The sequence below is a fragment of the Henckelia pumila genome, chromosome 3 (genome assembly GCF_033568475.1).
Source record: "Henckelia pumila isolate YLH828 chromosome 3, ASM3356847v2, whole genome shotgun sequence".
Classification (NCBI taxonomy): Eukaryota; Viridiplantae; Streptophyta; class Magnoliopsida; order Lamiales; family Gesneriaceae; genus Henckelia; species Henckelia pumila.
In genome coordinates, this window is record NC_133122.1 from 43,512,411 (window position 1) to 43,539,755 (window position 27,345).

Here is a 27,345-nt window from a genome sequence, read left to right on the forward strand (position 1 = left end):
GTTTTCAGCGTTATTGTAATTTCATAAGGGTTTATCCATGGATTCATTGAAAAGAAACAGTTGTAACAAAAATGGTTCAAAATGCACTTAACCTAAAACTTCGGGGGTGTCAATGTATTATCTTAAAACCTCAGTTACATGTTTTGAAAGACAAGACGGCTTGCAAACAGCACTTTGATATTTGTAGAGTGGCGAAAAGCCGCAAGCGCACATAAATAACAATTAACTAGCATTTCTGCGAGGGTTCAAAGAGGATACTTGCATTGATATCGAAAATTTGCCTGCTGCAATCTTCTTTCAACTAGGTTTGATCCATGAAATCTTTGGCTCTTATCTTTTATCATCGCACAGATGTGTGTGTGTTTTTTTTTTGTTTTTTTTCTTGAGTTTTATCGAGCAAAATTTTGAATTTCAGCTGCTATTGTGAAGAATTTCTGCTGCCATCCAGGTGATTGTATTCTCTTTTCAGTTCAATTGTATTTTCGTTTTTTTTTTTGGTTTCCCCATTGATGGTCTCTGTTTTCTTGGCTTTCTTTTCCCTGCCTATTTGTGCGTGCTTTCTGGATTGTTAGCTACTTCGTTTTCGGTTTCGTATGTTTTTCATTGTCTCTTTCTCTCTGGTTTGTAGCTTTTGGGCATTTAAAAATTCTTGGATTAGAAATTACATGTTAATTTGTGACTCCACCCCGCTTTGACATTTTGGCATCTTGTTTAACCAGAAGAACCCAGGAAAAAAAAAGGTTCTTTTTTAAACAACAAATTTATTATTTTTGTAATAAAAATATAATCGAGGTGTTTACGATGTTTGCAAAAACCTTCGATTATTAGAACCGTGATTCTTGTGTCTTGTGGATTGTGGTAGCAGTCAGGTAGCTCCATGAAGCCCCACCTTCTTTTTCTCTTGTAGACGGATAGTGGAGATGACAGTTCGATTTTTATCTTCTGTTTCTCATCTTTTCAACACTTTATTTGAATAATACTATGATTTACTACTCAATTAAGATTCTGTTATGTCTCTTTTGTGTTTAAAACTTCCATCGAGGTTGGAGACGTCACTGTATCAAACCAATAGAAGATTTTCCGAACCTGTAGTCATCTTTAAGGTCTTTGTCTTGTCGTGGGTTGGGTGCGTTACTAGTCCCGCATATCTACTTTCCTAGGGCTTAAGCTAAATACGCGGAGTTCCACAATTATGTAAGATTTGTAGTTGCTGATCACTTTATGAAACACATGGGCGTATTCACCAGGAAAAGTGATTTTCATAACTTAAAACTATAATATATGAGTCTCTGGGTTGGTGATTAACTGGTCTGTTTGTTTACATTAAGTTAACTGTAATGATGCACATATTTCATAACTATGTCCGTGGTCATAGTGGGAACGTAATTTTTTTTTTTTGAATTTTAATCGGGGTCGACATCTTGGTGTAGTTTTTTGACCGTCCATTGTATTTCTTCCCTTAACAGTTCCATAAATGCTGATTTATTCAAGCCAAACGTTGTTTCCGTCAACCAATTTTGTTACAAAACTTTGATTTGTAGAAGCCAACAACGATGATCAGATTTTATCTTGGATGTTCTGTTCACTTAGTTTAGCATGATGTCTCAGTAGTTTGATTTAGTTTCATTTTGCTCGTTGTCTTTAACTTGCATCGATTTTGCAGCTATCTTGCAGTCATCTTACAACCATGTTAACTTGCATCGATTTTGCAGCTATCTTGCAGTCATCTTACAACCATGTTAACTTGCATCGATTTTGCAGCTATCTTGCAGTCATCTTACAACCATGTCGAGATCAACTTCTATTGTAGTGCTGTCTAGACGAGTTTGTTGGCTTATAACAGAAAAAGCTCAGCCTCTCTCTTCCAAGTACAGTACAATGATGCATTCTCCTAACCAAATCCAAACCAATCCTTTTTCGCTTGAATCACCAAAGGACAGGATCAATTATAATGCCGCTCAATTTCAGCAAAATGATTCTGCAACTTCAATCCCACATCAAATAGGAGAAAACGTTCCAAGAAAAGATAAGATCACCTTTCTCGTGAAGACGCTTGTGGACCTCAACGATAGTAAAGAAGCAGTGTACAGCACCCTAGATGCTTGGGTTGCATGGGAGAGGAATTTTCCAATCGGGGCTATGAAGAACGTATTGTTGATTCTTGAGAAAGATCAGCAATGGCACAGGATGGTTCAAGTTATTAAGTGGATGCTGAGCAAGGGACAGGGGAACACTAGAGGGACATACGGGCAGCTCATTCAAGCTTTAGACATGGATAACAGAGCAGAAGAAGCGTACGACATTTGGAAGAAAAAACTTGCTTTTGACTTGCACTCTGTTCCATGGAAGCTCTGCAAACTCATGATATCAATTTATTATAGAAACCACAGGCTTGAGGATCTTGTGAAGCTGTTCAATGGTTTGGAAGATTTTGATCGTAAACCCCCGGAGAAATCAATTGTGCGGAAAGTTGCTGATGCGTATGAAATTCTGGGTAAGCCTGAAGAGAAGGAACGGATACTAGAGAAGTACAAGGATCTGTTTGCTGAGACCCCAAATGCAAAGGCCAAGAAACACGGCCCTTCACATAAGAGGAAATCGGGCAAAAAAGGGTGACATTGGCTTATATGAGAAGTTTGTTTGCACTTCAATTTTCTTCCGAAGATACCACAGATTTCAGTTCTCGTCCTCCAGCCATTTATTCCAGTTAAATTCCCCGTCCCACTCACACGGTCGGGGCGGAGATAGATGCTTTTTTGGGCTGCAGAATGTTCCCCCCACCTTGTCTCAACCAAACCAAAACAAGTCATGGGGTCTCCATATATTACGTGAGGACCTCACACCAATTCATTTATAACACCAGCTCGGGTGACAATTACTCGGTGCAGGATAGATTCTCCCCGAAGAACTCCGCCTCAATCAACTTGAGAACAAGACCGATATTATGGTGTCCGGAGACATTTTTATGTGCTCCGGGTGTGAAAGTTTGCTTTATACAATCTATTTTAACAGTTGATGAAAATTAATTGTGATAAAAAGTAGCTTTTTTTCAAACATGTTTTCTCGCCGATGAAATTGCAAGCACTTGTTTTGGTTGGAGCTCAACTTAGATATATTTTTTAAATGATCTAAAATTTCTTTGGTCGAGTTTAACCCAATAAAATTGTTTATATTCTTGATTAAAAAAAACAAAGTGTTTATGCGGATTCACAAAAGTTTGCTATTTATTTTTCAAAATAAAATTATTAAGAAAAAGAATTTGACGCTAGGATAAATTTCAAGTCCACAATAATCGAACAAATTATAGGAAATCTCGCGGGAAGTCACGCCCTACACAAACCAGAAGCTCTTTCACGTCCAAAAAAAAAATGGAAGCACAAAAGTATACATGCGTGAAGCTGGAATTACCGACTGATGGAAGCAAACCCGAACCTGTATTCGTAAAGGGTACGTGGAGCCCGACCTGCTTTGACCTTTCCATTTCCAATGGACTCGAAGCTTGGACTTGCCACGGTACGGTGCTCAGATTTGTGGAACGCAATTCAGTCATATCAGTACAATCCGAGTGATTTGATTTGGTGTTTTGTTTTTTGTTTTTTGGGTTTTAAGCTACGGAGGAAGAAGTGCAAGAAAGAGCATCGCAATGGGATCAAACGGTGTCAGATTACGTGGACTTGGCCGAGAGGTTTCTTGGGTTTCAGCAACCTGGCTCAGTTTACGGGTTCTCAGATGCTGGAAATGGATGCAGAAGGGTTTGTTATTGCCTTTTGAATTTGGGAATTGTTTGTTCTACCAGTGTTAGAATTAAATTTAAAGCCCTGGTTTTTGAATTTCTGGTTTTTCGTTGGAAAAATAGAAGCTTTTTGCCAAAATAAGGGGAAAATTCCAAAGAACACCTGCGCGTATGATCATTTGTTTGCTTGTGGTTGAAGAAGAATAATGAAATGAATATGAAGCAAATTGTGTGTATTACGTGAGTAAACTTCAAATTTCTGAATAAGTGCATGATATGGCTGTAAAATACAACGATTCATTCTTAATCAAAATCCCTAGGTAACCAAGAATTGTCTGAGATGTATGAGAAGGCTCTTTATTGGGGTAAATTGCATGACACCTTCTGTATCTAATTGGCTACATGCCTCAAAAAAATTTAATGAGCGTTGAATCCCACTTGTGAACTAAAGTTTTTGTGATAAACATGTTTTTTATGCATTTATGCATATTATAACTGTGACAATGCCATTTTCAATTTCGAGTGCAGTAATTTAAATCTCTCTCTCTTCTTCCTCGGTTTCAGCATGATCTCTTTATGAAGTTTTTGTTTGGCTTGCACTAAAACAGAAGGAAAACACGTATACTCATGTTTTTGTTATGTTTAAAATGGTATTTTCTACTTTGAACATTCTAATTTCTAGGCAATTTCATACAAAAATACCTTTGCCACAAAAAAACTTTCAGCAATGGGGGCCTCGGCTGTCAATTTAAACTTTTAGCAGGATTCTAAGTTGTGATTTAAACCCTAAGTAATCCTTGGTTTGTATTTTACATCCATTTACTGTTGTTATCTCCATATGAACAAAGAACTCTATTTTCCAAAACAGGAAGTCTGGATTAGCCAGCTCCGGAAAAATATGTATATAGCACCTAGGCGAATTTTCTTTTGTTTCACTGTCAGGTCAATGGCTGATTTCTTCAATTATGCTATTGATTATCAGATGGCTGACCATTTGGTCTATGTATTTGAACGATCCACTTGCTCTCATGCAGAGTATATAATTGAGTTAAATGGATATTTATTTCTTTGTCAGATTGAGGCTATGTTGTTGTTTCAAGTTCCATCAAACAATACTTTCGTAATGTGTAGAATTTTGTCCCAAGCCTGCCAAGCTAGAGATCGGCAGAATCCGTTAATTTTCCTGAAAACTTTTAACCAAGTTGGTTGATGTTTACTGCTGCTACACATAATTCAAACTGTGAAGACTTGCATTGAGTGCATATAAACATTTGTCAGATATTTGCAAGTCTTGTGCTGTGTTGGCATGAAATTTGATATATATATAGCTATAAAAGTAGCAGCAGGCCTTTTTGGGATTTGAACAAATTAACCTTTTGAGTAGTTGTAGAAATGTTCTGATACTTAGTAGGCGGGAATAACAATTTTGGTCGGAAGTAATTTAACATGTGGCTGCACAAAATAAGAGGAGATTTAGATTCTGGTTGTTAACCATATATAATAACTATGTAGACTGCATGGCAGTTCGTGAGTTAAACACGAGGTATGTAGGAAGAATGTGCAGTTCGGCCATTTTACTGTTTTAACTTCTAGCTGACCAGCACCAACATTAAGAAAAAATGGTTTGCTAAGCTGATACATGTTCTCAGGATCCACATATTAACAACACATTTTTGTCTAAATATAATTTAATATGGAAGGAAGAATGTGTAGTTCATAGGAAAAAGTAGACACGTTACCCTCAGTCTTTCTTTTGATTTATGTAGCTATCCTGGACATTCGAAAAGAATGGGACGAAACTGGAATGGCGATGGAAGTGCCAACCTTCACCTGATAGCAAGAAAATTACAGCCGAAGTCTTGGACTTTCTAATGGATGCCAATATAAGATTGAGTGTAATACAACATGATTGATTGCATTTGTTTGTACTTAATTTCTTGTTTCAAGTTTAATAATTTTCCTGAAATGTGTATTCTCCATGACTTGGTTACTCGATATGAATAGGAGGAAGTAGTATGGAAAACCCAATCCTTTGACAGGCTTAAAGTGGAGGGCGAAAAATGTTTAGCACAAAGTGAGAAATTAAGCAATGAAAGATTGGAGTTTGAATCAGAAATCTATGGAAAGGTTTGTTTGCAATCTTGGGAACCCTCTCTCTTGGTCACTGAAAATTCTACTTGGACATGCATCGATGATGGGCTTTATTACTGTTGGATCATGTTCGATCACTTGAAACCAACATCTTCAAATGCAGTAGAATTTTTTGTTTTGAATCTTTTGATCATGATAATCAGAATTTTATGCATCTACACTGATCTATATGTAGCAGATGCATTTTTATCTTCCTTTCTTTAGACAGTAAGTATAATCTAGTTAGATACTGGCCCGCCCTAATTCAGTATGTTACTATTTTCCAGTTTGTTCAAGTCTTAAACTCAAAGAAGGCAAAACTCAGAGAGCTTCGTGGTCAACTCTCGAAGCAGGCTACACCTCGTCAACAGCTAGAAGAGGAAGAAGAATCCACGGACAAGACCGAAACTTTTGATGAAGGAAGTGATGAAGAACCAGAGAAGGATGAGGTGAGCTCTTCTAAAGATGTCCGAACGACTAGCTCACGTGGTCGTAAGAGGAAACAGTAAGCTATTATATGTTTGTTACGCTAGCTCATGAATTTCTATTGCTCTGTCAACGAGACCATTTTTTTCGTGATGAAGAACCAGAGAGTAATGAGGTTATAGAAGCGTCAAAAAATAAGAAAATTTATCTTTTAGTGAGTGTGTTTTTTTTTTTTTTGGAAAATGCTTTTATTGAGTGTTTGTCATGCACATTTGAAGATTTTCAAGAAACACTTTTCTCCCTCGTATTTCCATCATCTGTCTACTGCTGAATAAATTTACCACTCTCAAATATATATACTTTTCGGTAAACTATCGTTTGACTTGTGATATGAGATGATAAATGATGAAATAATGAATTGAATCTCTGATCATGTCCATGGGGTAGGATCGAACTTTTTCATTGGTTTAAATTATAGAGGCCCCACATCAATCATGTGAGCTCCGCATAATTTGACCAATCATGTGTTTTCACCTATCACGTGGGGGTAAAACCTATGGGCTATGATGAAATTTTCCATCTGATCCTCGTAAAACTTGAATCAAAAGCGAAAACAAGTCCGTACGTCATGACCCAAATAAGCTAAAAAGATAAAGAATACAAATCGATCAATTAATGGGATCGGTGATCATTACATTAAATGAAGAAATTATGGGAAATGATACATTTCTACCAACCGCTTCTAATTATAGGGATGTGATCTCAGCATCATCGGATAACAAAAAAACACCATATGCTATTTTGTCGCGATGGAATAAGATATGACGTTTGATGACTCGAAACCTTGCATTGTTGTCACTTCTAGGTAGTGATAAAATAATTTATTTATTTTTTTTCAAAGTCTCATAAATCTTATTTAGTTTCGTATGTGAAAGTTGAAACGGATGCATTTTCATTAATTCGAATATGTGGATATATAATCATGCGAATCTCCTTAAAAAAATTGTACTCAAATATTAATGAACATGTTTGTTCCGACGGTTTCATAGATTTATATATATATATTTTTATGATTCCAATCAGATCGAATATACATCTCACAAAATTCACTCATATAACCGTTTCGTATAAATTTTCATGAATACTAAAATTTTTATAACAAACGAGTAACTCGATTCAATTTCTTTTCTTTTTCTGAGTCCACTTTTATAAACCTTATCTGTGGATTTCGGCTCCACCATCCATAAAATGTATCACTATATACATACATATTATATACACATACGTATTACATATAATATTAATATATATTATGATTTCTTAGTGCGCATCCTAAAAAAAATCCATGTACTTGACATGAATTGCACGCATAGTTTCACTCTCAACTAACGATAACACATGTTGTCAAGTATTTTCAAATTCTCCCTCCGAGAAAGCAAATGTATTTAATGTGATATATATATATATATATATATATATATATATATATATATATATTGCCTCTATCGCTTCTATTTTATGTCTTCCGTTAATAAATTATTATACCAACATTATGCACAAAAAATATTAATATTAAAAACAAAAATGTAAGACAAAAAAAGTCCCTTTTGGTCATTGCTAACTTTACTCTATAAGACACACTCAAAAAAAAAAACTTTACTATATATATATATATATATATGTGTGTGTTAATTGAGAAGGATTATATTCTAATTTCTGTTAAATAAATAGAATAATGACAAGTTCATAAAGCCCGAATGCTTTGATTGTGTGGCTTATTGTCAAAAAAGGGTATTTTGTTAAGTCACCTTATTGTTTTCTCCAGGACCCACAACATTCATTCACCACCCTCCTATACTTTTTCCCTTTATACACCCTAATTATACGTCTCATGAAATCTCTCTCCAATAGAGATAATACCATTATATATATATATATATATATATATATATATATTATTCATGATGTCATGTTTAGTATATAGCTAGAAGGGAACATCTATAAAATAGAAAAAGAAAAAGAAAAAGAAAAAGTGCCGAATAGATAAAAAATAAAAAAAAATTAATACATATATTACTACTATAACTCCACAAGTTCCGTTGTCACTATATTTTTTAGGTACGTAAAAATGAAAAATTAATCGAAGCATAATATTGCATATGATTCAAATTTAACTCGATTTTTTTTTTAAAAAAAATAATTTGATCAATCTATAATTATATATCAATTAATGCGTGAGTGAAATTGTTAAGGTATATATATATATATATATATATATATATATATATATATATATATATATATATATATATATATATATCATAACGTAGATCATGATGTTTCAAGTAATTATAGTCGTGCGGCAAAGAATATATATTGGTGACTAGCTAGAGAGATCATTTTTGTTTCCGCAATTTCCTTTTACAAAATCGCGTTGTATAACTCGTGAAAATTCAAACATATATATATAGAGTATTTTTATCTTTTATATACCTTATTCAGTGACAAAGATTATAATGAGCACATAAAATTAATATAGCTAATTAATTGATAAAACCAATACAAATTAAAAGTATCCTAGCTAGCTAGGCAGCATTAATTAAATAATATTATCGAGAAATAGCACCGCTAGCTAATTAATGATTAATAAATAAAACGGGGAGTTATGGAACTATTCAATTTGGTTACTCCAAGTTCTTTGCCAAATGCAGCCAAAGCTGGCAAACAATAAGTTTAACTGAAAGCAGCTTTAATTTATTAATTTTCGAGAATGGCTATGCGTGAACCCCATGCATAACAATATAACCCCGGCCCCCTTCTTTTCTTTCACATTTTCGTCATTTTTCACCTCAAAATATTATAAATTAACAAAACCATATATCACTCTTACACTATATATATATAGAGAGTTTTTGATCATTTCTAGCTCCAAATTAAGAAGAAAATGGGCATGGGAGCAGCTGGTTTGTTTCCTTTCTTGAACATGGTTATTGTTCAATTGGGGTATGCGGGAATGAACATTATTTCCAAGCTTGCTATGGATTCTGGGATGAACCCTTTTGTCCATGTTGCTTACAGGCAAATCTTTGCCACCATTTCCATTGCCCCTTTCGCTTTTTTTATGGAGAGGTACGTACGTTTCTAATTGTGTTTCTGTATACAAATGCTAGCTACATTTTTTTTCTAAGGGTTATTTTTTAAAATCAGACAATTTGGTTTTGAAATTGTCTTCTTGAAATTATGGTTTGTGGTACGTATTTGCCAGTGTTTTTGTTTGAGAAATATGAAATTATATTCTCATTTTGTATAAAGTATACGTAAACTAAAGGTAATGCGCGCCGTATAATTTTTTTACCATTATTATTAAAACAAATTTCCAGTTCAATACTTATTTTATTACGTGTAAAATCATATATTATTATATTTAGAAAAATGTAGTGATTGATATATTTATGTATGTATATTATATATATTTAGAGGGAAAAATTAATAGAGAAGATGAATCTCAAACGTCATGAAACTTGATGAAGTTAGGGTTACGCGTTACACATGTTTGTCATGCACATTTTTGGGTTTTTTTCGTGCTGCGTACCTAGCTGGCCTCTTCATTAATTTTCGTCATGTTGTCTGTTTATCATAAATATTCATTCATTTTTAATTCAAAAAATTATACATTGTCCACTAATGCAAATTCATTGCTAATGGAAAACTAATTTTCGCCCCTCAATTCATTTTGCTATTTTGGGTCCTATTACAGTGTTACATTTTTTAATCATATTATTTTTCAATGCCACATCAACACACGTTCAAAATATGGCTAAAATTAAACCCAACAAAATTATTCCATGAAAACCAAATTAATTTTTTTATTTATTTTTTAAAAAAAACAAATTAATTTTAAATATTCAGTGACCAATTAATCTTTTTCTTTTTATTTCCAACCGCAAAATTAATACTAGTGATCACACCCTTGGTTTCTCTCATTGTCAGCTTCGACACCTGTCTTCGCAAAATTAATAGTAGTACGCTTTTTGAATTACTTATAATATATATATTATATGAATAAATTAATATCTTCATCTTATCTTATATATTGGACAATAATTTATTTTTCCTAGTATAGATTATTCTCATTATCATTGTCATATAATATATATGTACAGGAAAACGAGGCCAAAATTGACAAAATCAATCTTATTCCAGATTTTCTTGTGTTCCATCTTCGGGTAAGTGAGTTGTTAATAAATATATAACAATAATCATTTCACAAATTAATTAATTATATATACACCTAAATGATATATATACATGAATATATATGCAGGGTTACCGTGAATCAGATCACATATTTTGTGGGACTCAAGTATTCCACCCCAACAATCGCATGCGCCTTGAGCAACATAAACCCCGCTCTCACTTTCCTCTTGGCTGTTCCTTTGGGGTACGGTAATTAATATTTCATCCGTCCTATATATATTGTCTTGTTTTAATTTTTACACGAATTAAGAAAAATTTATTGGAAAAGTAAATTTTATATAAGCTTCCTATTTTATCCCTACTTAATATATTAAAAAATGATTGTACAATTTTTAATGTATAGTTAATAGGGGTATATTAGTAAAGAAGTGTAAAAAAATATTACTAAATATGGTGTATGACTATATATTTGGAACAAATAAAAAAAAACATGGACAATATAATTGGGACGGAGGGAGTATAAACTAACTACTACATATACATATAAATCCTTTTTCTTTTCCGGGAAAATAAGTTTTTTAGTCCAGTAACTTTATCTTTTTTGAGTTTTGGTCCATTAATTTTTTGGATGTAGGTTTTGGTACAGTAACTTTGCATTTTCAGTTTTTTTGGTTCAAATACATACGTGTCAGCTTCTGATTGGCCCACGTCATCATTTTGAATCATTCAAAAATTGACACGTATGCAGTTGGACCAAAAAACACTGAAAATGCAAAGTAAATATACCAAAAACCACGTCCGAAAAGTTAATGGACCAAAACCAAAATATGAACAAGTTAATTGAACAAAAAACTTATTTTCCCTACTTTTCCTAATGAATATTAATTATAATTTAAATACAAAATTTCTCTCATATAAAATTTTCAAACTTTAACTTTTTTTTAATTAATAGTTGCACGTTTGACTTTTGTCACGACGAGTTTGTTAATCATTTTGTATGTATACAGATTAGAGAAACTGGGAGTGAGAAGCAAGGCGGGGCAGGCGAAGATATGGGGAACCATAATATGCGTAGGCGGCGCGCTGCTTCTGTCTTTCTACCACGGGAAAGTGGTGAACATCGGGGAATCTGGAATTCATTGGAAGTACGCAGAGAAGATTACTACAACCAACAATTCAATCGACCATCTAAATTCCTCTGGCCCTTTGCTTCTCGTTGCCAGCGCTCTTTCTTGGGCTGTGTGGCTCATCATCCAAGTAATCATTAATTGATTTCATTTTCATGTATCAAAAACCAATCAATGCATATATATATATATATATTGCCTGATGATATTTAATTTATATATATATGTTCAGACAAGACTGAGCAAGCAGTACGCGGCTCCATACTCCAGCTCGGCTTTGATGTGTTTCATGTCCACTTTCCAGTGTGTCTTTATAGCCTTCTGCTTCAACCATCGTTTGTCGGCTTGGTCACTCCACCAACCCATCAGGATCGTGTCCACTGTCTACGCGGTACGTACGTACGTACTATTTTAGTCATTTTTCGCCGAGAGTTTAAAAAAAAGAAGAGGCTAATATATATATATGATCTGTATGTGTTTCTGCAGGGAATAGTGTGTTCAGCGTTGGCATTTTGTTTGATGACATGGTGCATAGAAAGAAAAGGGCCTCTGTATGTGTCCGTTTTCAGCCCTTTGCTTCTGGTCATCGTGGCTATTCTCAGTTGGGCTCTACTTCAAGAGAAATTATACATTGGGACGTAAGTATAGTCTAGCTATTTTATTAATATATATAGTTTGTGTAAAAAGCATTATTAATGCCCTCAATGAGGTGTCCAAGTTGGTGGAGCAGTTGAACTCTTGACCAGAGGTCAGGAGTTCGATTTCCCATGCCAACACTTTTTTGGGCTAGCCTGTCACACAGTGTTTGCCCAGTGTGGTTTACTTGACTAGCGTAGTTTGCAGGCTATTGCGTTAGTTCGGGGGTTTACCCAGAGCGCACCTAAGGTTAGCGGCTACGGGTTCCCACGTAAAAAAAAAAAAAAAAAAAACATTGTTGTATAATATTTAAGGGTTTTTTATTTGTGTAATATATGCATGCATGAGCAGAGTTGCAGGATCAGCATTGATTGTATTGGGACTGTATGGAGTCTTATGGGGAAAGAACAAAGAGATGAGCTCTCTTCTCCATGCTTATCACCATCATAATTTCCAGGAAGGAGATCATCAAGAATTAGATCAACAAAAGTCGAGGCCTAATAATTTTGACCTGGAATCAAATGTGGCCCGCGTCGTCACAGCTAGCTCGTTCCACGATTAATTAGTTATTCATGGGTTCGTTCGAATAAGATTAGATTGTTAACGGGTTCTCCTAATTAAATTTATAAAGAGAAATGTACTTGTTTGGATTTCACGTACGTGGACGGAAACATGCATGTGTTCGATTTAATTAATGTTTGATTTTATGTTTATTTGTTCAGATCCCGTTACAAAGTATTTTTTTAAGCAAAATTTACATTAATAACTGAAGAATTCATGTGATGTACATGTGCTGATTATGTGCTATGTATTTTTTTTTTAACCTACATTAGACCAAATATATTAAACATAAAGTAACATTCCAGATGTAACATAAAATGATCCAATTACGAATGCATAAGTCTATAGTCCAGACCACGGTTCAATCCAATTATTAATTAGAATTAGAATTATTATTTTTTTCCAAAACTCATTTCCATTTGATTCCAGAAACAAGAATTCACGATTTGGTTTTGATTCATGGAAATAGGAAATTATAACGAAAATCTATGCAAAACCTTGAATACGTCTCAAGTTCTCGAAGTGCAGTCAGTGTATAAGAAAAACTGATTTTTTGGTTTATTTTTTATTTTTATTTTTTTAAAAAAGATACAATCTTGTCAAATTTTATTACTACTGTGATATTTTTATATTATTATTATTTGTACACGATTTGATCTTAATGTATATCATGCTGATATAACATCAATACGATTGATAATAAAATATATATATATATATATATATATATATATATATATATATATATATATATATATATAACAAAATCACGCACAAAAATACAGCAGATTATATAAAAAAAAAAAAAAATAACAAAATCACTTTGTTAAAAATTTTAAAAAATAAAAATACAAAACCAAAATTAGGCAAGCGTGTTTTCTTATAACAAAAGGTAGCGAGATAAAATAGCGGCGTCTTCCCAATCTTACCCTTTTCCTCCCGAATCATTCCTCTTTCCCCAAATTTGCATCACGTAAGCTTTTGCTTTCCTTTCGATCTTTCTTTACGTGTTTCATCAACGTTATTGTTAATCGTAATCGAGTAAATTGCAGATGTGAGCTTAGAATTAGATCTCTTTTTTTTTTTTGTTTTTAAATGTCTGCTTACCTTGGTATGTTACATGAAATGAGACGATTTGATCTGGTTTTTATGGTTTCTTATGTTAATCGTTCGAATTTACGGCATAAATTATCTTTTACTGTGATTTGGATGGAATTATTTCGTCGATGTTAATCTTTCCCAAAATTTTGACCCAGGGGTGCGATTTCTCCGGATTATCCCAAAATTTTCTGAATTCGGAGACCTCTGGTATCTTTCTCCTTACATCTTCGTGTTTATATATTCAATGTATTAGTTTTTGCCGTTTAGTGATTTCGATTGCGGCTAATCTATTTGATTTAAATTGAATAATGGAATCTGGGTTTGCTTTTGTATGTTCGTTAGCTGGAATGTTGTTTCTGGAAAAAGGTGGCCTAAATTTTCATAGTATTTTTGCTGCATTTATCGCGCAACAGCTAGTACTTAATCGAATTTTGTGGTGGATTTTTGACAGAAGTTTTGTGGTTGTGATGGTGAACTATATGAAAACCTTAACATTCACATTTTCATTTTTGTTCAGCAAAAGTGCGAGCGATCCTTGTGGAGTTTACACCTTAGATTTGGAAATTGAACCTCGATTGGAGTATCTCATAGTCGATGGCAGCGGTTTACAGCCTCTATATTATCAACAAATCAGGTGGTCTTATTTTCTACAAGGTTAGCACAGGACATGTAAAAACTCCGTGATCTATTGATTGAACATTGTAATTGATATAAGAGAGGGATTAAAAATTGCATCTTTATGCCTTTTAAGGATTATGGGTCAGCTGGAAGAATGGACACAAATGATAGTTTGAGACTGGCAAGTTTGTGGCATTCAATGCATGCCATATCTCAGCAGTTGTCCCCTGTTTCCGGTTGCTTCGGAATCGAGCTTCTCCAAGCTGATACTTTTGATCTCCATTGCTTTCAATCTCTCACTGGTGTGAAAACAATCTCTCCCTTGCTTCTGCTTTTTGCCTCCTTTATTATCTTTTGTAAGGTTGATCAGTGTCTCTTTTTGTGGTTTATGTTGTTATTTGATTTCTGGGATCTGTTTTTCTCTTGTGTGAGTTTTAGATTATGGCAGATTTATGGTATTGGAAATTGCTTGGTCAAGCAAGTGCATATATAACTCTGAATTGTTCGTGTTGATTCGAATTGTCTGAATGATGATGACACATTGACGCCCTGATACATCTGAAGTTTAGTTCAAACAGCCGATTAGGATGAAGCTCCAGACTAAGCATCAAATAGCACCTCATGGATTGAAAAAGTGATTGATCACAGGTGGTCGCACTCGCACATGATCCCAGCACAAAAATAGCTACATGTTCCTTGTTAATTGTTATCCTCATTGTGAACTGTTGACTCTAAACAGAAGCTGAACAGAAGATTGAAGGCATTATCAGTTCACTGACTTGATTCTCTTTTTTTTTTTTTCTTGTAATATTTATCTTTTCATTCTGATTGATAGTAAATTTCGGGGATGTAGCTAAACCTTGAAAACTTTCTTGATTCAAACCTGCTTCTTAATAGTTGCCGATTGTCAAAACCACCATCCTCTCGCCTCACGAATGCAACTATGCTAATATAACATCTTTTCTTTCAGGTACCAAATTCTTTGTGGTCTGCGAACCTGGAGTTCAACATATGGAGGGTCTCTTGAAATGTATTTATGAGCTATATACAGATTATGTTCTGAAGAACCCGTTTTATGAGATGGAAATGCCAATTCGCTGTGAGCTCTTTGACATAAATTTATCGCAAGCTGTACAGAAGGATCGAGTTGCTTTATTGGGAAGATGATTTGACACCCTCTTTGTTTCCATGCTTTGTTAAGCTTTCTTTCGTTCATGTTTTTAGCCGGCCGGGTGTTGCCAGTTCACCGCTATTGCCATTAATATGCTATAGTATGTCTTGAATTCAATACTGGATTAAGACCAAAACTTGTTGAATGATTTTTTTTTAATAACCGTGGTCATATATTAACGTTTTTTAGTGGTGTTGATCTTTACTTAACCATTCATATGAACATAAAACTTATCCCATTTTGAGAAGGCTAAGCTGTTAACTTGTAAACTACCTAGACAATAATTTTGTGGGAAACAATCATGGAGTAAAAAGACGTATATACGATGATATCAATATTTTTCGATGCAGTATATACAGTGACCACGGAAGAAAGCAAAGACGTGTGAACTCGGACTTGTAACAAAATTATATATTCATTTTAATGTGGTTTTTCATCCCTCGTTGATAGGAAATTGTTCCCGCTGATTGAGAAGTTTCAAGTTTTGAGAATAAAACTGTTCCCGTTGATTGAGAAGTCTTCAGTTTCGATTGTGTCGGCCAAAGCCCGAAAGTGTGATAAATGGAATATGCAGTTTTAGGTTTGGAAAAGAAAAATCGTTCCCACTCCCTTCATTTTCTCAACAATTTTTTTTGGATTTGTTTTGAAATTTGATTATTGTCATACCAACGCACTAAAAATTAGTAAGAGGTCCATATCTTTAATAAAATATTAGTATCTCGACGCAGGCGTTGCGTGCTTTTTACTGTCTAATTTTTAACTATAAATAATAAATAATAAATAGTGAAATTAAAAAAAATTAAAATAAATATCCATAAAGAACAAAAAAATATTATGAGAATAACATTCTAATAAATAAGTAGTTATTAATAGACAAAATAAAATGACTCTATTGTAATTAAATATATATTAAAAGGCTAATTAAAAAAGGGATTGACCATATCAATATACCAACTCCTCAACTCTAATAAAAGATAATAAATATAATGGATATTAAGAGATATAATTAATCTTCCTAAATACACACAAGCTATTATATGCATATGTTGTATGTTTTTATAATCGTTGAAAGTGGAAAACTCAAATAAAAAACAATAATAAAAAATTGTGTTGTCAGTGTTGGGCTTTAAACAAAAGCCCAATCTGAGTATAAGTCCAACTTCATCTCCATCGTCTCTCTTCTGCTGAGCCTGATCGGTAGATACAAGATCATCCCAAAATTTTTTGAATTCGGAGACCTCTGGTATCTTTCTCCTTACATCTTCGTGTTTATATATTCAATGTATTAGTTTTTGTCGTTTAGTGATTTCGATTGCGGCTAATCTATTTGATTTAAATTGAATAATGGAATCTGGGTTTGCTTTTGTATGTTCGTTAGCTGGAATGTTGTTTCTGGAAAAAGGTGGCCTAAATTTTCATAGTATTTTTGCAGCATTTATCGCGCAACAGCTAGTACTTGATCGAATTTTGTGGTGGATTTTTGACAGAGGTTTTGTGGATGTGATGGTGAACTATATGAAAACCTTAACATTCACATTTTCATTTTTGTTCAGCAAAAGTGCGAGCGATCCTTGTGGAGTTTACACCTTAGATTTGGAAATTGAACCTCGATTGGAGTATCTCATAGTCGATGGCAGCGGTTTACAGCCTCTATATTATCAACAAATCAGGTGGTCTTATTTTCTACAAGGTTAGCACAGGACATGTAAAAACTCCGTGATCTATTGATTGAACATTGTAATTGATATAAGAGAGGGATTAAAAATTGCATCTTTATGCTTTTTAAGGATTATGGGTCAGCTGGAAGAATGGACACAAATGATAGTTTGAGACTGGCAAGTTTGTGGCATTCAATGCATGCCATATCTCAGCAGTTGTCCCCTGTTTCCGGTTGCTCCGGAATCGAGCTTCTCCAAGCTGATACTTTTGATCTCCATTGCTTTCAATCTCTCACTGGTGTGTAAACAATCTCTCCCTTGCTTCTGCTTTTTGCCTCCTTTATTATATTTTGTAAGGTCGATCAGTGTCTCTTTTTGTGGTTTATGTTGTTATTTGGTTTCTGGGATCTGTTTTTCTCTTGTGTGAGTTTTAGATTATGGCAGATTTATGGTATTGGAAATTGCTTGGTCAAGCAAGTGCTCTCCAACAACATCGCTAGCAAGGTACAATTCCTCATTTTGCCCCTGATTCCTGATCTTAATGGTTTAATTTTTCTCGTCCTAATTGCCGACTCTAATTATTCTCTCGTGCTTTCTTTATTTGTATTTTTATGACAGTCTTAAGAAGAGATGTTGGATGAATTATGGACTCTTTGGTATCTTAATCCTCGTCAAGATATTTTTGTACTCTCTTACTTCTGTTGAAATGATTCTCGTGTTTGATCATTTCCTTTTTTTGAACGGATACACATCTCTGTTGTGTAGGTTAAGATTTCACTTTTGTTGTTTAAGCTATTATGCAGCTATTTTCCAGAACTACCAATACATACAAGTTCATTTCATCATTTTGGTTATTGAAATTGATGCTTGATATGTTTAGGGAGTTTTTAGTGACTGCACAAAATGTTTAAAATTTGAACAAAAATATTATCAGTCAGATTACTTGGCTGGCTGTCGTTAAAAGAGCTTATTGAATAAGAAATCGAAATTTTAGACCAAAGGTTGCGTTTGAAGATGAGAGTGGGCCAAAATTTTAAGATGATTTGCAATCATTCACATTAAGTAAATGTTTTCGCCGAATCTTTTGAGATTTCTCCTCCTAAGAGTAAATATATTGAGTTCACATAAAAGTCCTTGCAAATTTACAAATCCAAGATGAAAACTATCGGGTAATTCTTCAAATTCCATTTTGAGAAAATCTGCGACTCTGCTAAACTACTCATCCTTGAACGACTTTCCATCCGTCAAATAACATGCGAGTTGCACGAAAATACAGAACAACGAAAAATCCGATGCCCCCAAACAATCATGGACCCAATTGTTTGGCCAAACATGGATCATTGGATGCACTATGGCTTCGAATTTCCCATGAAAACATAATTTTGCTGCATAAAATTGAAACTTTTGAGTTTTGACAACAAGAATCGAAAGATTGTTATGTCCATTCAAAGAACACTCTCAAGGAATGGATTATATATTGATGTCCACTGGACGACAACTGAAATGTAGATCACAAAAAATGATATATTAAAACATAAGAAATTAACGATGTCCGTATACTGTAGTATTCCAATTTATAAGCATTGGGACAAGATGAAAGAAAGCCAGGAAAATCGGCCGTACAGTGGATGATGATAGTTTGCAGCCAGGTCAGGTATAGACGTGTGTGAAAGTCTTTGGTTTCTTATCTGAGGACCCTGTTAGAGCTCAAGGAGAAGCTTTCTTCACCAGCTACAGTTGAATTCAGCCTCCCAGCAGCCCACCCGTTATTTAGCACGCGGACAGCAGCGCGTGCTGGATCACCAGCTACACGGCTGCCTTCGACTTTTTTATCATATTCCGGAGTACCACTAGCTTTTCTCTCTTTCCTTCGCTGCCGCTCATCGTCTCTCTCTTTTCTCAGCCAACTCTCCACAGTTCTCTGTAAATTCATAAACACAAGGTAGCAATTAAAGGTTTGTCAATGGATAAACGTTATTGTCTCAAGTCGGAGTAATAACACGCTTTCATGAAACATATGATATTTTCCACTTCTGGAGACAATATGAAGAGAATCAGTAGAGGGTGCAAGATTCTTGATTGTGTCATAATCATTGTTTATTTTAGTTGATAAATTAATCAAGAACATAATTTTATTCTTGACATTTTTTCTTGTTATAATGCGGATGCTGACTTGTTATGTATTACAAGTAAAGAGCAAATTTTTCACAAGTTTGTTGTGGTGTTTCTGAAATGATTTTCAGCTCTGAAATGCTTATTTCTCAAAATAAAACTTCACTTCAAACCACTACACAGGAAAAACAAGCAACTACACAAAGGACACGTCTAACATGAAGATTAAATTAAAAATAGACCCCATGATTATTTGCAAGACAGTACAAAGTAACATAAAGGAAATTCAGATGTCAGAGTTATTTTGTTACCGCAAGAACACAGGTACCCAATATGACTTAGGAGCTGCTCCGCCCCTAATCTAATTGAACGACCAAAAAACTTAAGTCGAAGTGCTTTATTTTAAAAGTGAAGCAACTAACCATCAGTGACAACTTGCTAATTTCTTTGATTTTATTCATTGGCATCACTAGCTGCAACTTTCCACGAGCCACGTAAGCCTGATAAAAATTCAAAATGATGCCCAACACTTGGCGTATACCGCTTATAATGCAATCAACATTGAGGAGATAAAATGAAACTTACGATATGCGATGGCCAGTCATCGAGACCATCAAAAATATGTGTTGCGTAAATTATTGTGGCACCCCGTTCTTCACATTCTTTCTTTAGAAATCCTAAAAGGTCAGACCGTGCAAGCACATCTAAGTCAACTGTTATTTCATCGAGCAATAGTACCTAACCACAAGAAGCATAACCACACTGGCTTCAAGTAAAGGTAAATAGACTAAGAGAAGTTTGGAAACCTGGGACTTTTTCCTACAAAATATAATAAGTAAATACCTTGAATGGCTTTAGAAGGCCCATACATATTTGAACCCTTCTTCTTTGACCATCAGATACTTTATGCATTCTCCACGACAAGTCAACACCCAAGACCTACACCAAACGAACCAACCAGCTCACTTAAGACTGTACAAAATTTACTCAATGCGATATCTAAACACAGAGCAGATGGTTACAAAGGTGCATATATGAAAATTCGCTAATACTGCAATCCATAGAGTGCAGGTTAGTGTCCTGAAATATAATCAATCTTTCAAATCGTTAGATCTTAGGGCTAGTTAAATTGATCAACTAGAACCTTGTATAAAAATTAATACACGTGTTGATTATGTTGAATTTGAATGATAAATAATAAGACTCGCTCTGTCCCAAGACTCCGATCAATATAGGTCTGATGCATGATTAACATTTATTAAAATAAGAAGGAAATTGATCACAATTATTTGGGTGTGATTGTGTTATCCTAGTTACCCCACTATTTCACATTATTTTAAATTCTCTAATGTTCTTTCACATAGATATATAGCGCTGATGATCCGATTCAAGAATGGCATGTCGTAATTAACATCAAACCCCAATATATTAACATGGTCCACAATTAGGAGATAAGGATAGATTATGTGAATATTAAGTCAATGTAAAAGAACAATTTAAAGCCTTCTGTGATGCATTAGTAATCATTCAAGAAAGTGAGTTCTAAACAAGTGTAATGAAAAGCATTTTATGAAACAGTGGTATCTAACATGACCATGGATGACAAAATTAATATCAATATTTAAGGTCGTCATTATGAGTAAAAAGGGAGCAAAACCATAAAATCAAGAAAAGTCTCATACCTTGATCAATTCTTCTCGTCTTTGGGGATGGATTCCTGCAACCCCAAATATCATTTTCTCAGCCGAAATATCCATCTGAATTGGAACATCAAAACCAGCAAAAGCAACTTCTCGTCTCCACTAATTAAGAAATAGATTCACGATCAAACCACTTCAGAGTCACATCCAAACAATAAATACTTAAAACATTATAATCAAATAGCACATTAATCACTTCATGTTAGGAACATTTAATATCCTTCAAATTAAGCCACTGTCAACATTGAGAAGTGATTTCATCACAAAAGATGCACAAAAAATTATTACCCTTACACGTGGGATGATATGGAAGAACTGCAATTTAACCAGAAAAAAACAGTGCTGATAGCCAATATATAAATTGAGATGGCTTAATTTCTATTAAATTAAAGAAAACACAAATAATCAGCAAAAAGACACTCTAAATTGTGAAGCTGAAAGTAAGTTTCCATGATAGTGAGACTAGCCCATCCTTCACTGTGTTTTAATACTCCAGTTCTTGTTTAATGCTAACAGCATTTACTACCCGAAAATTGCATTTCTATAAGCAGCTGAGAATACAGATCATCTTGACTTATTTAATCGCTAACACGATAGTGGAAGAGAAAAATAAGATTAAAAAACCAACCTCGCCACCAAGATAAGAGAGGACTCCTGAAGACGTCAATGCTGTGTCATGAAATGTGGATCTTCCGAAAACCCTTACCATCTCTTGATCCACCATATGCTTCCCACCGATTATTTTCAGTAAAGTTGTTTTCCCTGATTAAATTCCATACGATAAGAATCAATTGTTTGCAAGATTATACAATGACGGAATGATCACAAGTGGAAAAATGCGACAAACATGAAAGAAGAAAGTGGAAACATAAAAGGTCTCCAAAAAAATAACTTTTCCCAAAAAAGCACAATTACATCAGCATTCACAACATTATCGCAATCTTGTTTCTGTGTTGGCTGACAAACACTAGATCCTAAAATGAAATATGCATTTCATGATTCAATGATGATAAACCAACAGTTAGAACAATAAATATTTTGTAACAGGACACAAAAGAACTAAAGAGAAAAAAGAGAATTGACCCCTGAATTGATAGAGCACGCATATAAATGAATTTATGATTAATTACTAATTGGTTGTATTACTTTTTCACGTGTTATTGTAATTAGATTAGTACAATTTAGTAGTTTGATAGTATGTCAAATAATGGAACATCAGTGAGGACCAGAGAGAATCATTATCCTATGATGCCAGTATATCATGTGTTAAGGAAAGGAAACTTTAATAAGAAAGTATTCGATCGAGAGCAACAAATCAACAGTTTGGCGATTAGTTTATACACGACATTATGACTATCATGTGCATTTGACGCTAACAGGCGTGTCAGGCGCTGCTGCTCAATTTCCCATTTGCCAATTGGTTCATTGCAAACTCTAGATACGTATCAAGAAACTAAAGCTAGTTAATTGTGATTGCGTATCATAATGATAACCAAACAATCAAGAATCGATTTTTTAACTGAATTATTATCCGAACTAAAAGAAAGAGTTCCGAAAATACAAAATACCCGCGCCATTTGAACCAACAAGAAGACAACGATCGCCGGAGTGGAGAGTGAGTGAAAATTCATCGATCAAAGGGGCGGAACCCGGCGGAGGATGGCCGTCGATTCCTGGGTAAGTGAAGCTGAGGTTGTTGATCTCCACCGTGGGCCGCCAGTTCTCCTCCTGCACCGCCATTTCTCACCTCGATCCAGCAATCCCTATTTCTTCTTTGGAATTTATTGGGGAAGTTTTGTAGCGCTCATGGCTACCATTTGGACACCCTTCAATCATCAATTTCACCCATTGCAAGTTTGGTAGCCGCTGCCCTGCCCTGCATTCATGTAAACCCATTTTTTGTCAACCAATTTAATTGAAATTAAAAATAATATGTTTCAACCAATTAATTGAAATTAAAAATAATATTTTTATCTTTTTGAAAAAAATAATAATATGTTTATCAATTTATTCTGGGGTAGTTCCAAATTACTTGTAAAATATTTGTATATTTTTAATTTTTTTTTAAATATGTGTTTAGACATTATTTTTAAAGTTAAAAAGCAATCTGTATTGATTTTTTCATAGTTGTTTCGTTTAAAATAAATAAATAAATATCCGTTTATACTTTATATTTTATAGTTTAAAAATTTGTCCACACATATTTAAATTTTTCACTAATAAAATAAAATATTTTTAAAATACTTATTCGAAGATATGATGTTGGCATATGCGTATGATGTTGGTGAAGCCTTGCAATTATGATTTGGTATTAAAATTTACTTAAAAGTATAGTTTTAAAAGATGTGTCATGTTTTTATTTAATCAATTTGATAATTTAATATATGTTTCAGTTGCTCATAACTTGAATTGATCAGTAGTAGAAATGCTAATAATATATTTATCACTTGATTATGATTATTTTAAAGGGTTTAGTCAATTTAAAAAACAATCACCCAATTACTTTCATATCTTATTATATTATAGTTTTTTTTTTTGAAAAGATCTTATTATATTATAGTTATTAAATTGTAGAGCTCGTTTTCTATATGCATACTGCATACACGTCACTTCGTGCCCCTTGAAAACCATGATTTGAGTATGGTAGTTATTTTAATATAAATACTTGAGCACATTTCAAATTGGAACATTAAAATTTAAAATGTTTGTCTAGTGTGGTTTACCTGACTAGCGTAGTTTGCAAATAATTGTGTTAATCAGACGGTTTACCCAAAGCGCACCGAAAGGTAGCGGTTGCGAGTTCTCACGTCACAAAAAAAAAATGATTTGGGATTTCAATTCTTAGGGCTTGAAGATATGATTATTGTATTTTGTAAGCTTAAATTGATTATATTTCAGGTAGAACTTATATTGGGAGATTTATATTCTGAAATTAGGTTGCATTAATTAGAAATAAAATTAAATATTTAGACATTTTGATGAATGATTTGGTATTACACAAAGGCTAGGGTCTCTTTAACCCTGATAAATAAAACTAGATTTTTTTTTAGCCCCATTTCTCACCTCGATCCAGCAATCCCTATTTCTTCTTTGGAATTTGTTGGGGAAGTTTTGTAGCGCTCATGGCTACCGTTTGATACGCGTGATGGGATAATTCAATTATTAATAACAAGAATGATTAGGTGTTGGATAGAGTAAGATGTATAAAAAAATATGATAAATTATATTCTGTTTGGTGTAATTTTAAAAAGTGAAATAAATTTATTGTTAAAAAATTGTTGACCAATATACCCTCACTTACAATTCAGTTTTCTTTTTTCACCGGTAAACTCAGATTCCTTAAATTTTTTTTCTCGAAAGAAGGCTGCAAAGCGGGTGTGAGATCCGTATTTGTGATTGAAACGATTACAGATTCAAATCCACCTGGAAGTAGCGACACAAATTGGAGAAGAAAGGGTTTGGTTTATATGTTATATTTCTGTTGTTTACTGCTAAAATTAATATTTGCAAAATATTGATTCCATGCTTCCGGAAAAGCAGCAAGAAATAATTTTGATTCTATGCCTACGGGAAAGGATGTTTACATATGCCTTGTTCTTCTTCGCAAGCACATGTCACTGTATTTTTTTCCTTGGAATTAGAATATGGAATAATCTTTTGTATGTTAAAGATTCTTTTCGTTTTGCAGAGCGAAGAGGTTGCTAAACGAATGGGATGAAAATCGATTTTCAAGATAAAAACCCACACAGCAAACTTCCTTCTATTTCTGAATTTTTACCTCATTTCTGCAGTTAACCATGAAACGATAAATGGGTTTTCTTCGATTTTTGACGAGAATGAGAATTGAGGCGGCCAGATTTTAGGTTGTTTTTTTTTGTCGGGGGAAAGGGCATTCTTGGAATAAGTGGGTAGGATAGAGAAAGGGATTGTTAATAGTTGGGTGAAAGGTGAGTTTACTAATCATTCTCTAATATGAGTTTGTCCTTTGCAGAAGACATTAGCCTAGTTTATTAAAAATCACACCAAACAAATGATTATGTTGTATAAAACCCCACAATCCCACTTTGTCATAGCTACCAAACACTCTGTATTGTGTGTGATTGCTTCTAAAAGGTACTTTCGTTTACAAATTTTGAAAATTTTATGAGAGAAGAGGCGAAAAATGCTTCCAAACAATTCGAAGACTACCTTAGTGGGCCCATTTGTCCAGTTGTCCTTGAGGCCTGGAACAAAGTTATAAGCATGTCTAGCCCAGTATTCAGGCCAAGTTGGACCAGGTTCCTAATTGAAAAAAGCTTTTAAATATCGAAAATGGCCTGAAGAGCCCAATAAAATATGTAAAAGCCCAAAAAATAGGTCTGGACAAAATACACGTATTTGTTTTATATACCCTGCATTAAATTTAGCAACCATGGGTTCGACAAAGTCGAATTAACCGATACCTAATTTAACTAAATTTGTTTTGTAGATTAATCGAGTTGAACCGAATTCAAAAAAATCATAAACTAATTATTAATAACTAGTAATTGAAGCACACGCGTTGCATAGGTGATATAATATATAAATATTTTATGAGTTTTATTCTTGAAATAATGTAATATTTAGTAATTGACAATTAACTTCAAGAAACTTAAAAGTATTTTGTTGATTATATTAGCATAATATGAAGTTGATTATTATTATGTTAAAATATATTGGAGATATATGAAGTTGATTATATCCTAATTGTAGCATAAAACTTAATTTTGCACACGCGTAAATATTATCAATCAAATATTACATTATTAAAGAACCTATAATATACTTCTATAAATATAAATTTTTTAAATTTTATATGTTGCGTGTGTAAAAACACGTGTGATATAATATATGAATATTTTATGAGTTTTTATTTTTGAAATAATATAATATTTAGTAGTTGATAATTAATTATTGGGAGAATATAAAACTAATATTATGCTGATATAATCAATTTGATATTAAGATATAGCTAGAACAAAATGACAAAGTGAAATATCCATTCATAAATATATAAAGAATATATAAATGGATGAAGGAGATTAAAATGAAACAAATATTTAATTAGAGCATACAATAACTCCAATAAACAATGTTGTCTTCTTGCAATATACAAATTTAAGTCCTAGCATATATTAAAAAAGTAAAGTAAAAAAATAATTAAAAACCAAACTGATTTAATTCATAATGAACTAAAAGCAAATCAACAAAATCGAATCTAAAGAGGATGAAGTTATTGGTTTATAAGTAAATCCGTCAACATACATAAATCAAAATTGTGTAACGAATCCATATATTAAAATAAAATTTTAAGGATGCGATCATACCAGCACTAATGCACCGGATTTCATCATAATTCCGAAGTTAAGTGTGATTGGACGAGAGCAGTACTAGGATGGGTAACCCTGGGAAGTCCTCGTGTTGCATCCCTTCTTTTATAAATTTCTTTTTTACCTCTAAGGGGTGTCCAAGTTGGTGGAGTAAGTAAACTCTTGACCAGAGGTCAGGAGTTCGATTCCCCCTATCAACGTTTTCTTGGACTAGTCTGTCACACATGGCTTACCTAATGTGGTTTAACTGGCTAACGTAGTTTGCAGGCTATTGCGTTAATTCGGAGGTTTACCCAGTGTACACCGAAGGTAACAACGGCATGTTTCCACGTCGCACACAAAAAAAAATAACAATGACACAACAAAGTAATCGAAGTGGTCATCGACTCGTCGTTGAAAAAATCTTGAATTCTATTTTTTTTAAATTACGATGAAAAAAATCAATTAAAGAACAAAGTTTAAAAGGAACTTAATAATCTTATTGAAAAAAGATAAACATAATGCTTTAAAATCTGTAATAAATAAAATTCCCACAATAAGATAATTTACCAAATATTCGATCATGTTACTGACAAAAATGAATGGGTAAAAACACCAATGCACCCAAAATCTGAAAACATACCAAAAGTTTGGAAACAAATAAAATAAAAAAATACAACTTGTACAAAATTTCCTCTTTGTATAAAAAACAAAAGTCAAATTTTTGGATAAATAAAAAAACTTACCTCAAGTCCTCAACAATAATTTTGTGGGAAACAATCATGGAGTAAGAAGACGTATATATAATAATATCAATATTTTTCGATGCAGTATATATAGTGACCACG

The 27,345-nt window shown here is 33.5% G+C and overlaps 6 protein-coding genes and 1 pseudogene across 10 annotated transcripts; 6 read left to right on the forward strand and 1 right to left on the reverse strand.

Annotated features, from left to right (window-relative positions):
• The first annotated feature begins 147 nt into the window (after positions 1-147).
• LOC140891319 (pentatricopeptide repeat-containing protein At4g18975, chloroplastic-like) lies at positions 148-3,080 on the forward strand. Of its 2 annotated transcripts, XM_073299758.1 has the most exons (3): positions 148-305; positions 416-448; positions 1,762-3,080. In XM_073299758.1, the coding sequence occupies exon 3, from the start codon at positions 1,786-1,788 to the stop codon at positions 2,614-2,616; it is 831 nt and encodes a 276-aa protein (XP_073155859.1). In that variant the 5' UTR covers positions 148-305; positions 416-448; positions 1,762-1,785; the 3' UTR covers positions 2,617-3,080. The 2 variants fall into 2 exon arrangements, with proteins under 2 accessions (XP_073155859.1, XP_073155861.1); XM_073299760.1 differs by having other exon boundaries at positions 149-448.
• A 178-nt stretch (positions 3,081-3,258) lies between these two features.
• On the forward strand, positions 3,259-6,607 carry LOC140891321 (DNA repair protein XRCC4-like). 2 transcript variants are annotated; one of them, XM_073299761.1, is made up of 5 exons: positions 3,259-3,513; positions 3,610-3,752; positions 5,500-5,628; positions 5,738-5,860; positions 6,151-6,607. In XM_073299761.1, exons 1-5 carry the CDS (start codon positions 3,369-3,371, stop codon positions 6,370-6,372), a joined length of 762 nt encoding a protein of 253 aa, XP_073155862.1. In that variant the 5' UTR covers positions 3,259-3,368; the 3' UTR covers positions 6,373-6,607. The 2 variants fall into 2 exon arrangements, with proteins under 2 accessions (XP_073155862.1, XP_073155863.1); XM_073299762.1 differs by lacking the exon at positions 5,500-5,628.
• A 2,537-nt stretch (positions 6,608-9,144) lies between these two features.
• LOC140893113 (WAT1-related protein At1g09380-like) lies at positions 9,145-12,903 on the forward strand. Its single transcript, XM_073302178.1, has 7 exons — positions 9,145-9,418; positions 10,453-10,515; positions 10,614-10,730; positions 11,494-11,743; positions 11,846-12,004; positions 12,100-12,251; positions 12,601-12,903. Exons 1-7 carry the CDS (start codon positions 9,234-9,236, stop codon positions 12,809-12,811), a joined length of 1,137 nt encoding a protein of 378 aa, XP_073158279.1. The 5' UTR covers positions 9,145-9,233; the 3' UTR covers positions 12,812-12,903.
• A 793-nt stretch (positions 12,904-13,696) lies between these two features.
• On the forward strand, positions 13,697-15,884 carry LOC140891177 (uncharacterized). 2 transcript variants are annotated; one of them, XM_073299525.1, is made up of 5 exons: positions 13,697-13,783; positions 14,067-14,118; positions 14,429-14,565; positions 14,663-14,831; positions 15,500-15,884. In XM_073299525.1, exons 3-5 carry the CDS (start codon positions 14,506-14,508, stop codon positions 15,694-15,696), a joined length of 426 nt encoding a protein of 141 aa, XP_073155626.1. In that variant the 5' UTR covers positions 13,697-13,783; positions 14,067-14,118; positions 14,429-14,505; the 3' UTR covers positions 15,697-15,884. The 2 variants fall into 2 exon arrangements, with proteins under 2 accessions (XP_073155626.1, XP_073155627.1); XM_073299526.1 differs by lacking the exon at positions 14,067-14,118 and having other exon boundaries at positions 13,705-13,783.
• A 929-nt stretch (positions 15,885-16,813) lies between these two features.
• Positions 16,814-18,244, forward strand: LOC140892894 (uncharacterized). 2 transcript variants are annotated; one of them, XM_073301930.1, is made up of 5 exons: positions 16,814-16,943; positions 17,254-17,390; positions 17,488-17,656; positions 17,793-17,862; positions 17,977-18,244. In XM_073301930.1, the coding sequence occupies exons 2-5, from the start codon at positions 17,331-17,333 to the stop codon at positions 18,227-18,229; spliced, it is 552 nt and encodes a 183-aa protein (XP_073158031.1). In that variant the 5' UTR covers positions 16,814-16,943; positions 17,254-17,330; the 3' UTR covers positions 18,230-18,244. The 2 variants fall into 2 exon arrangements, with proteins under 2 accessions (XP_073158031.1, XP_073158032.1); XM_073301931.1 differs by having other exon boundaries at positions 17,803-17,862; positions 17,977-18,200.
• A 489-nt stretch (positions 18,245-18,733) lies between these two features.
• LOC140890786 (ABC transporter I family member 20-like) lies at positions 18,734-23,044 on the reverse strand. Its single transcript, XM_073298836.1, has 7 exons — positions 22,739-23,044; positions 21,799-21,932; positions 21,153-21,272; positions 20,314-20,409; positions 20,056-20,208; positions 19,893-19,970; positions 18,734-19,279 (listed from the first exon to the last, which is right to left on the reverse strand). Exons 1-7 carry the CDS (start codon positions 22,908-22,910, stop codon positions 19,043-19,045), a joined length of 990 nt encoding a protein of 329 aa, XP_073154937.1. The 5' UTR covers positions 22,911-23,044; the 3' UTR covers positions 18,734-19,042.
• Positions 23,045-26,501: 3,457 nt separating this feature from the next.
• On the forward strand, positions 26,502-26,618 carry LOC140893813 (5S ribosomal RNA; annotated as a pseudogene).
• The last annotated feature ends 727 nt before the right edge of the window (positions 26,619-27,345 follow it).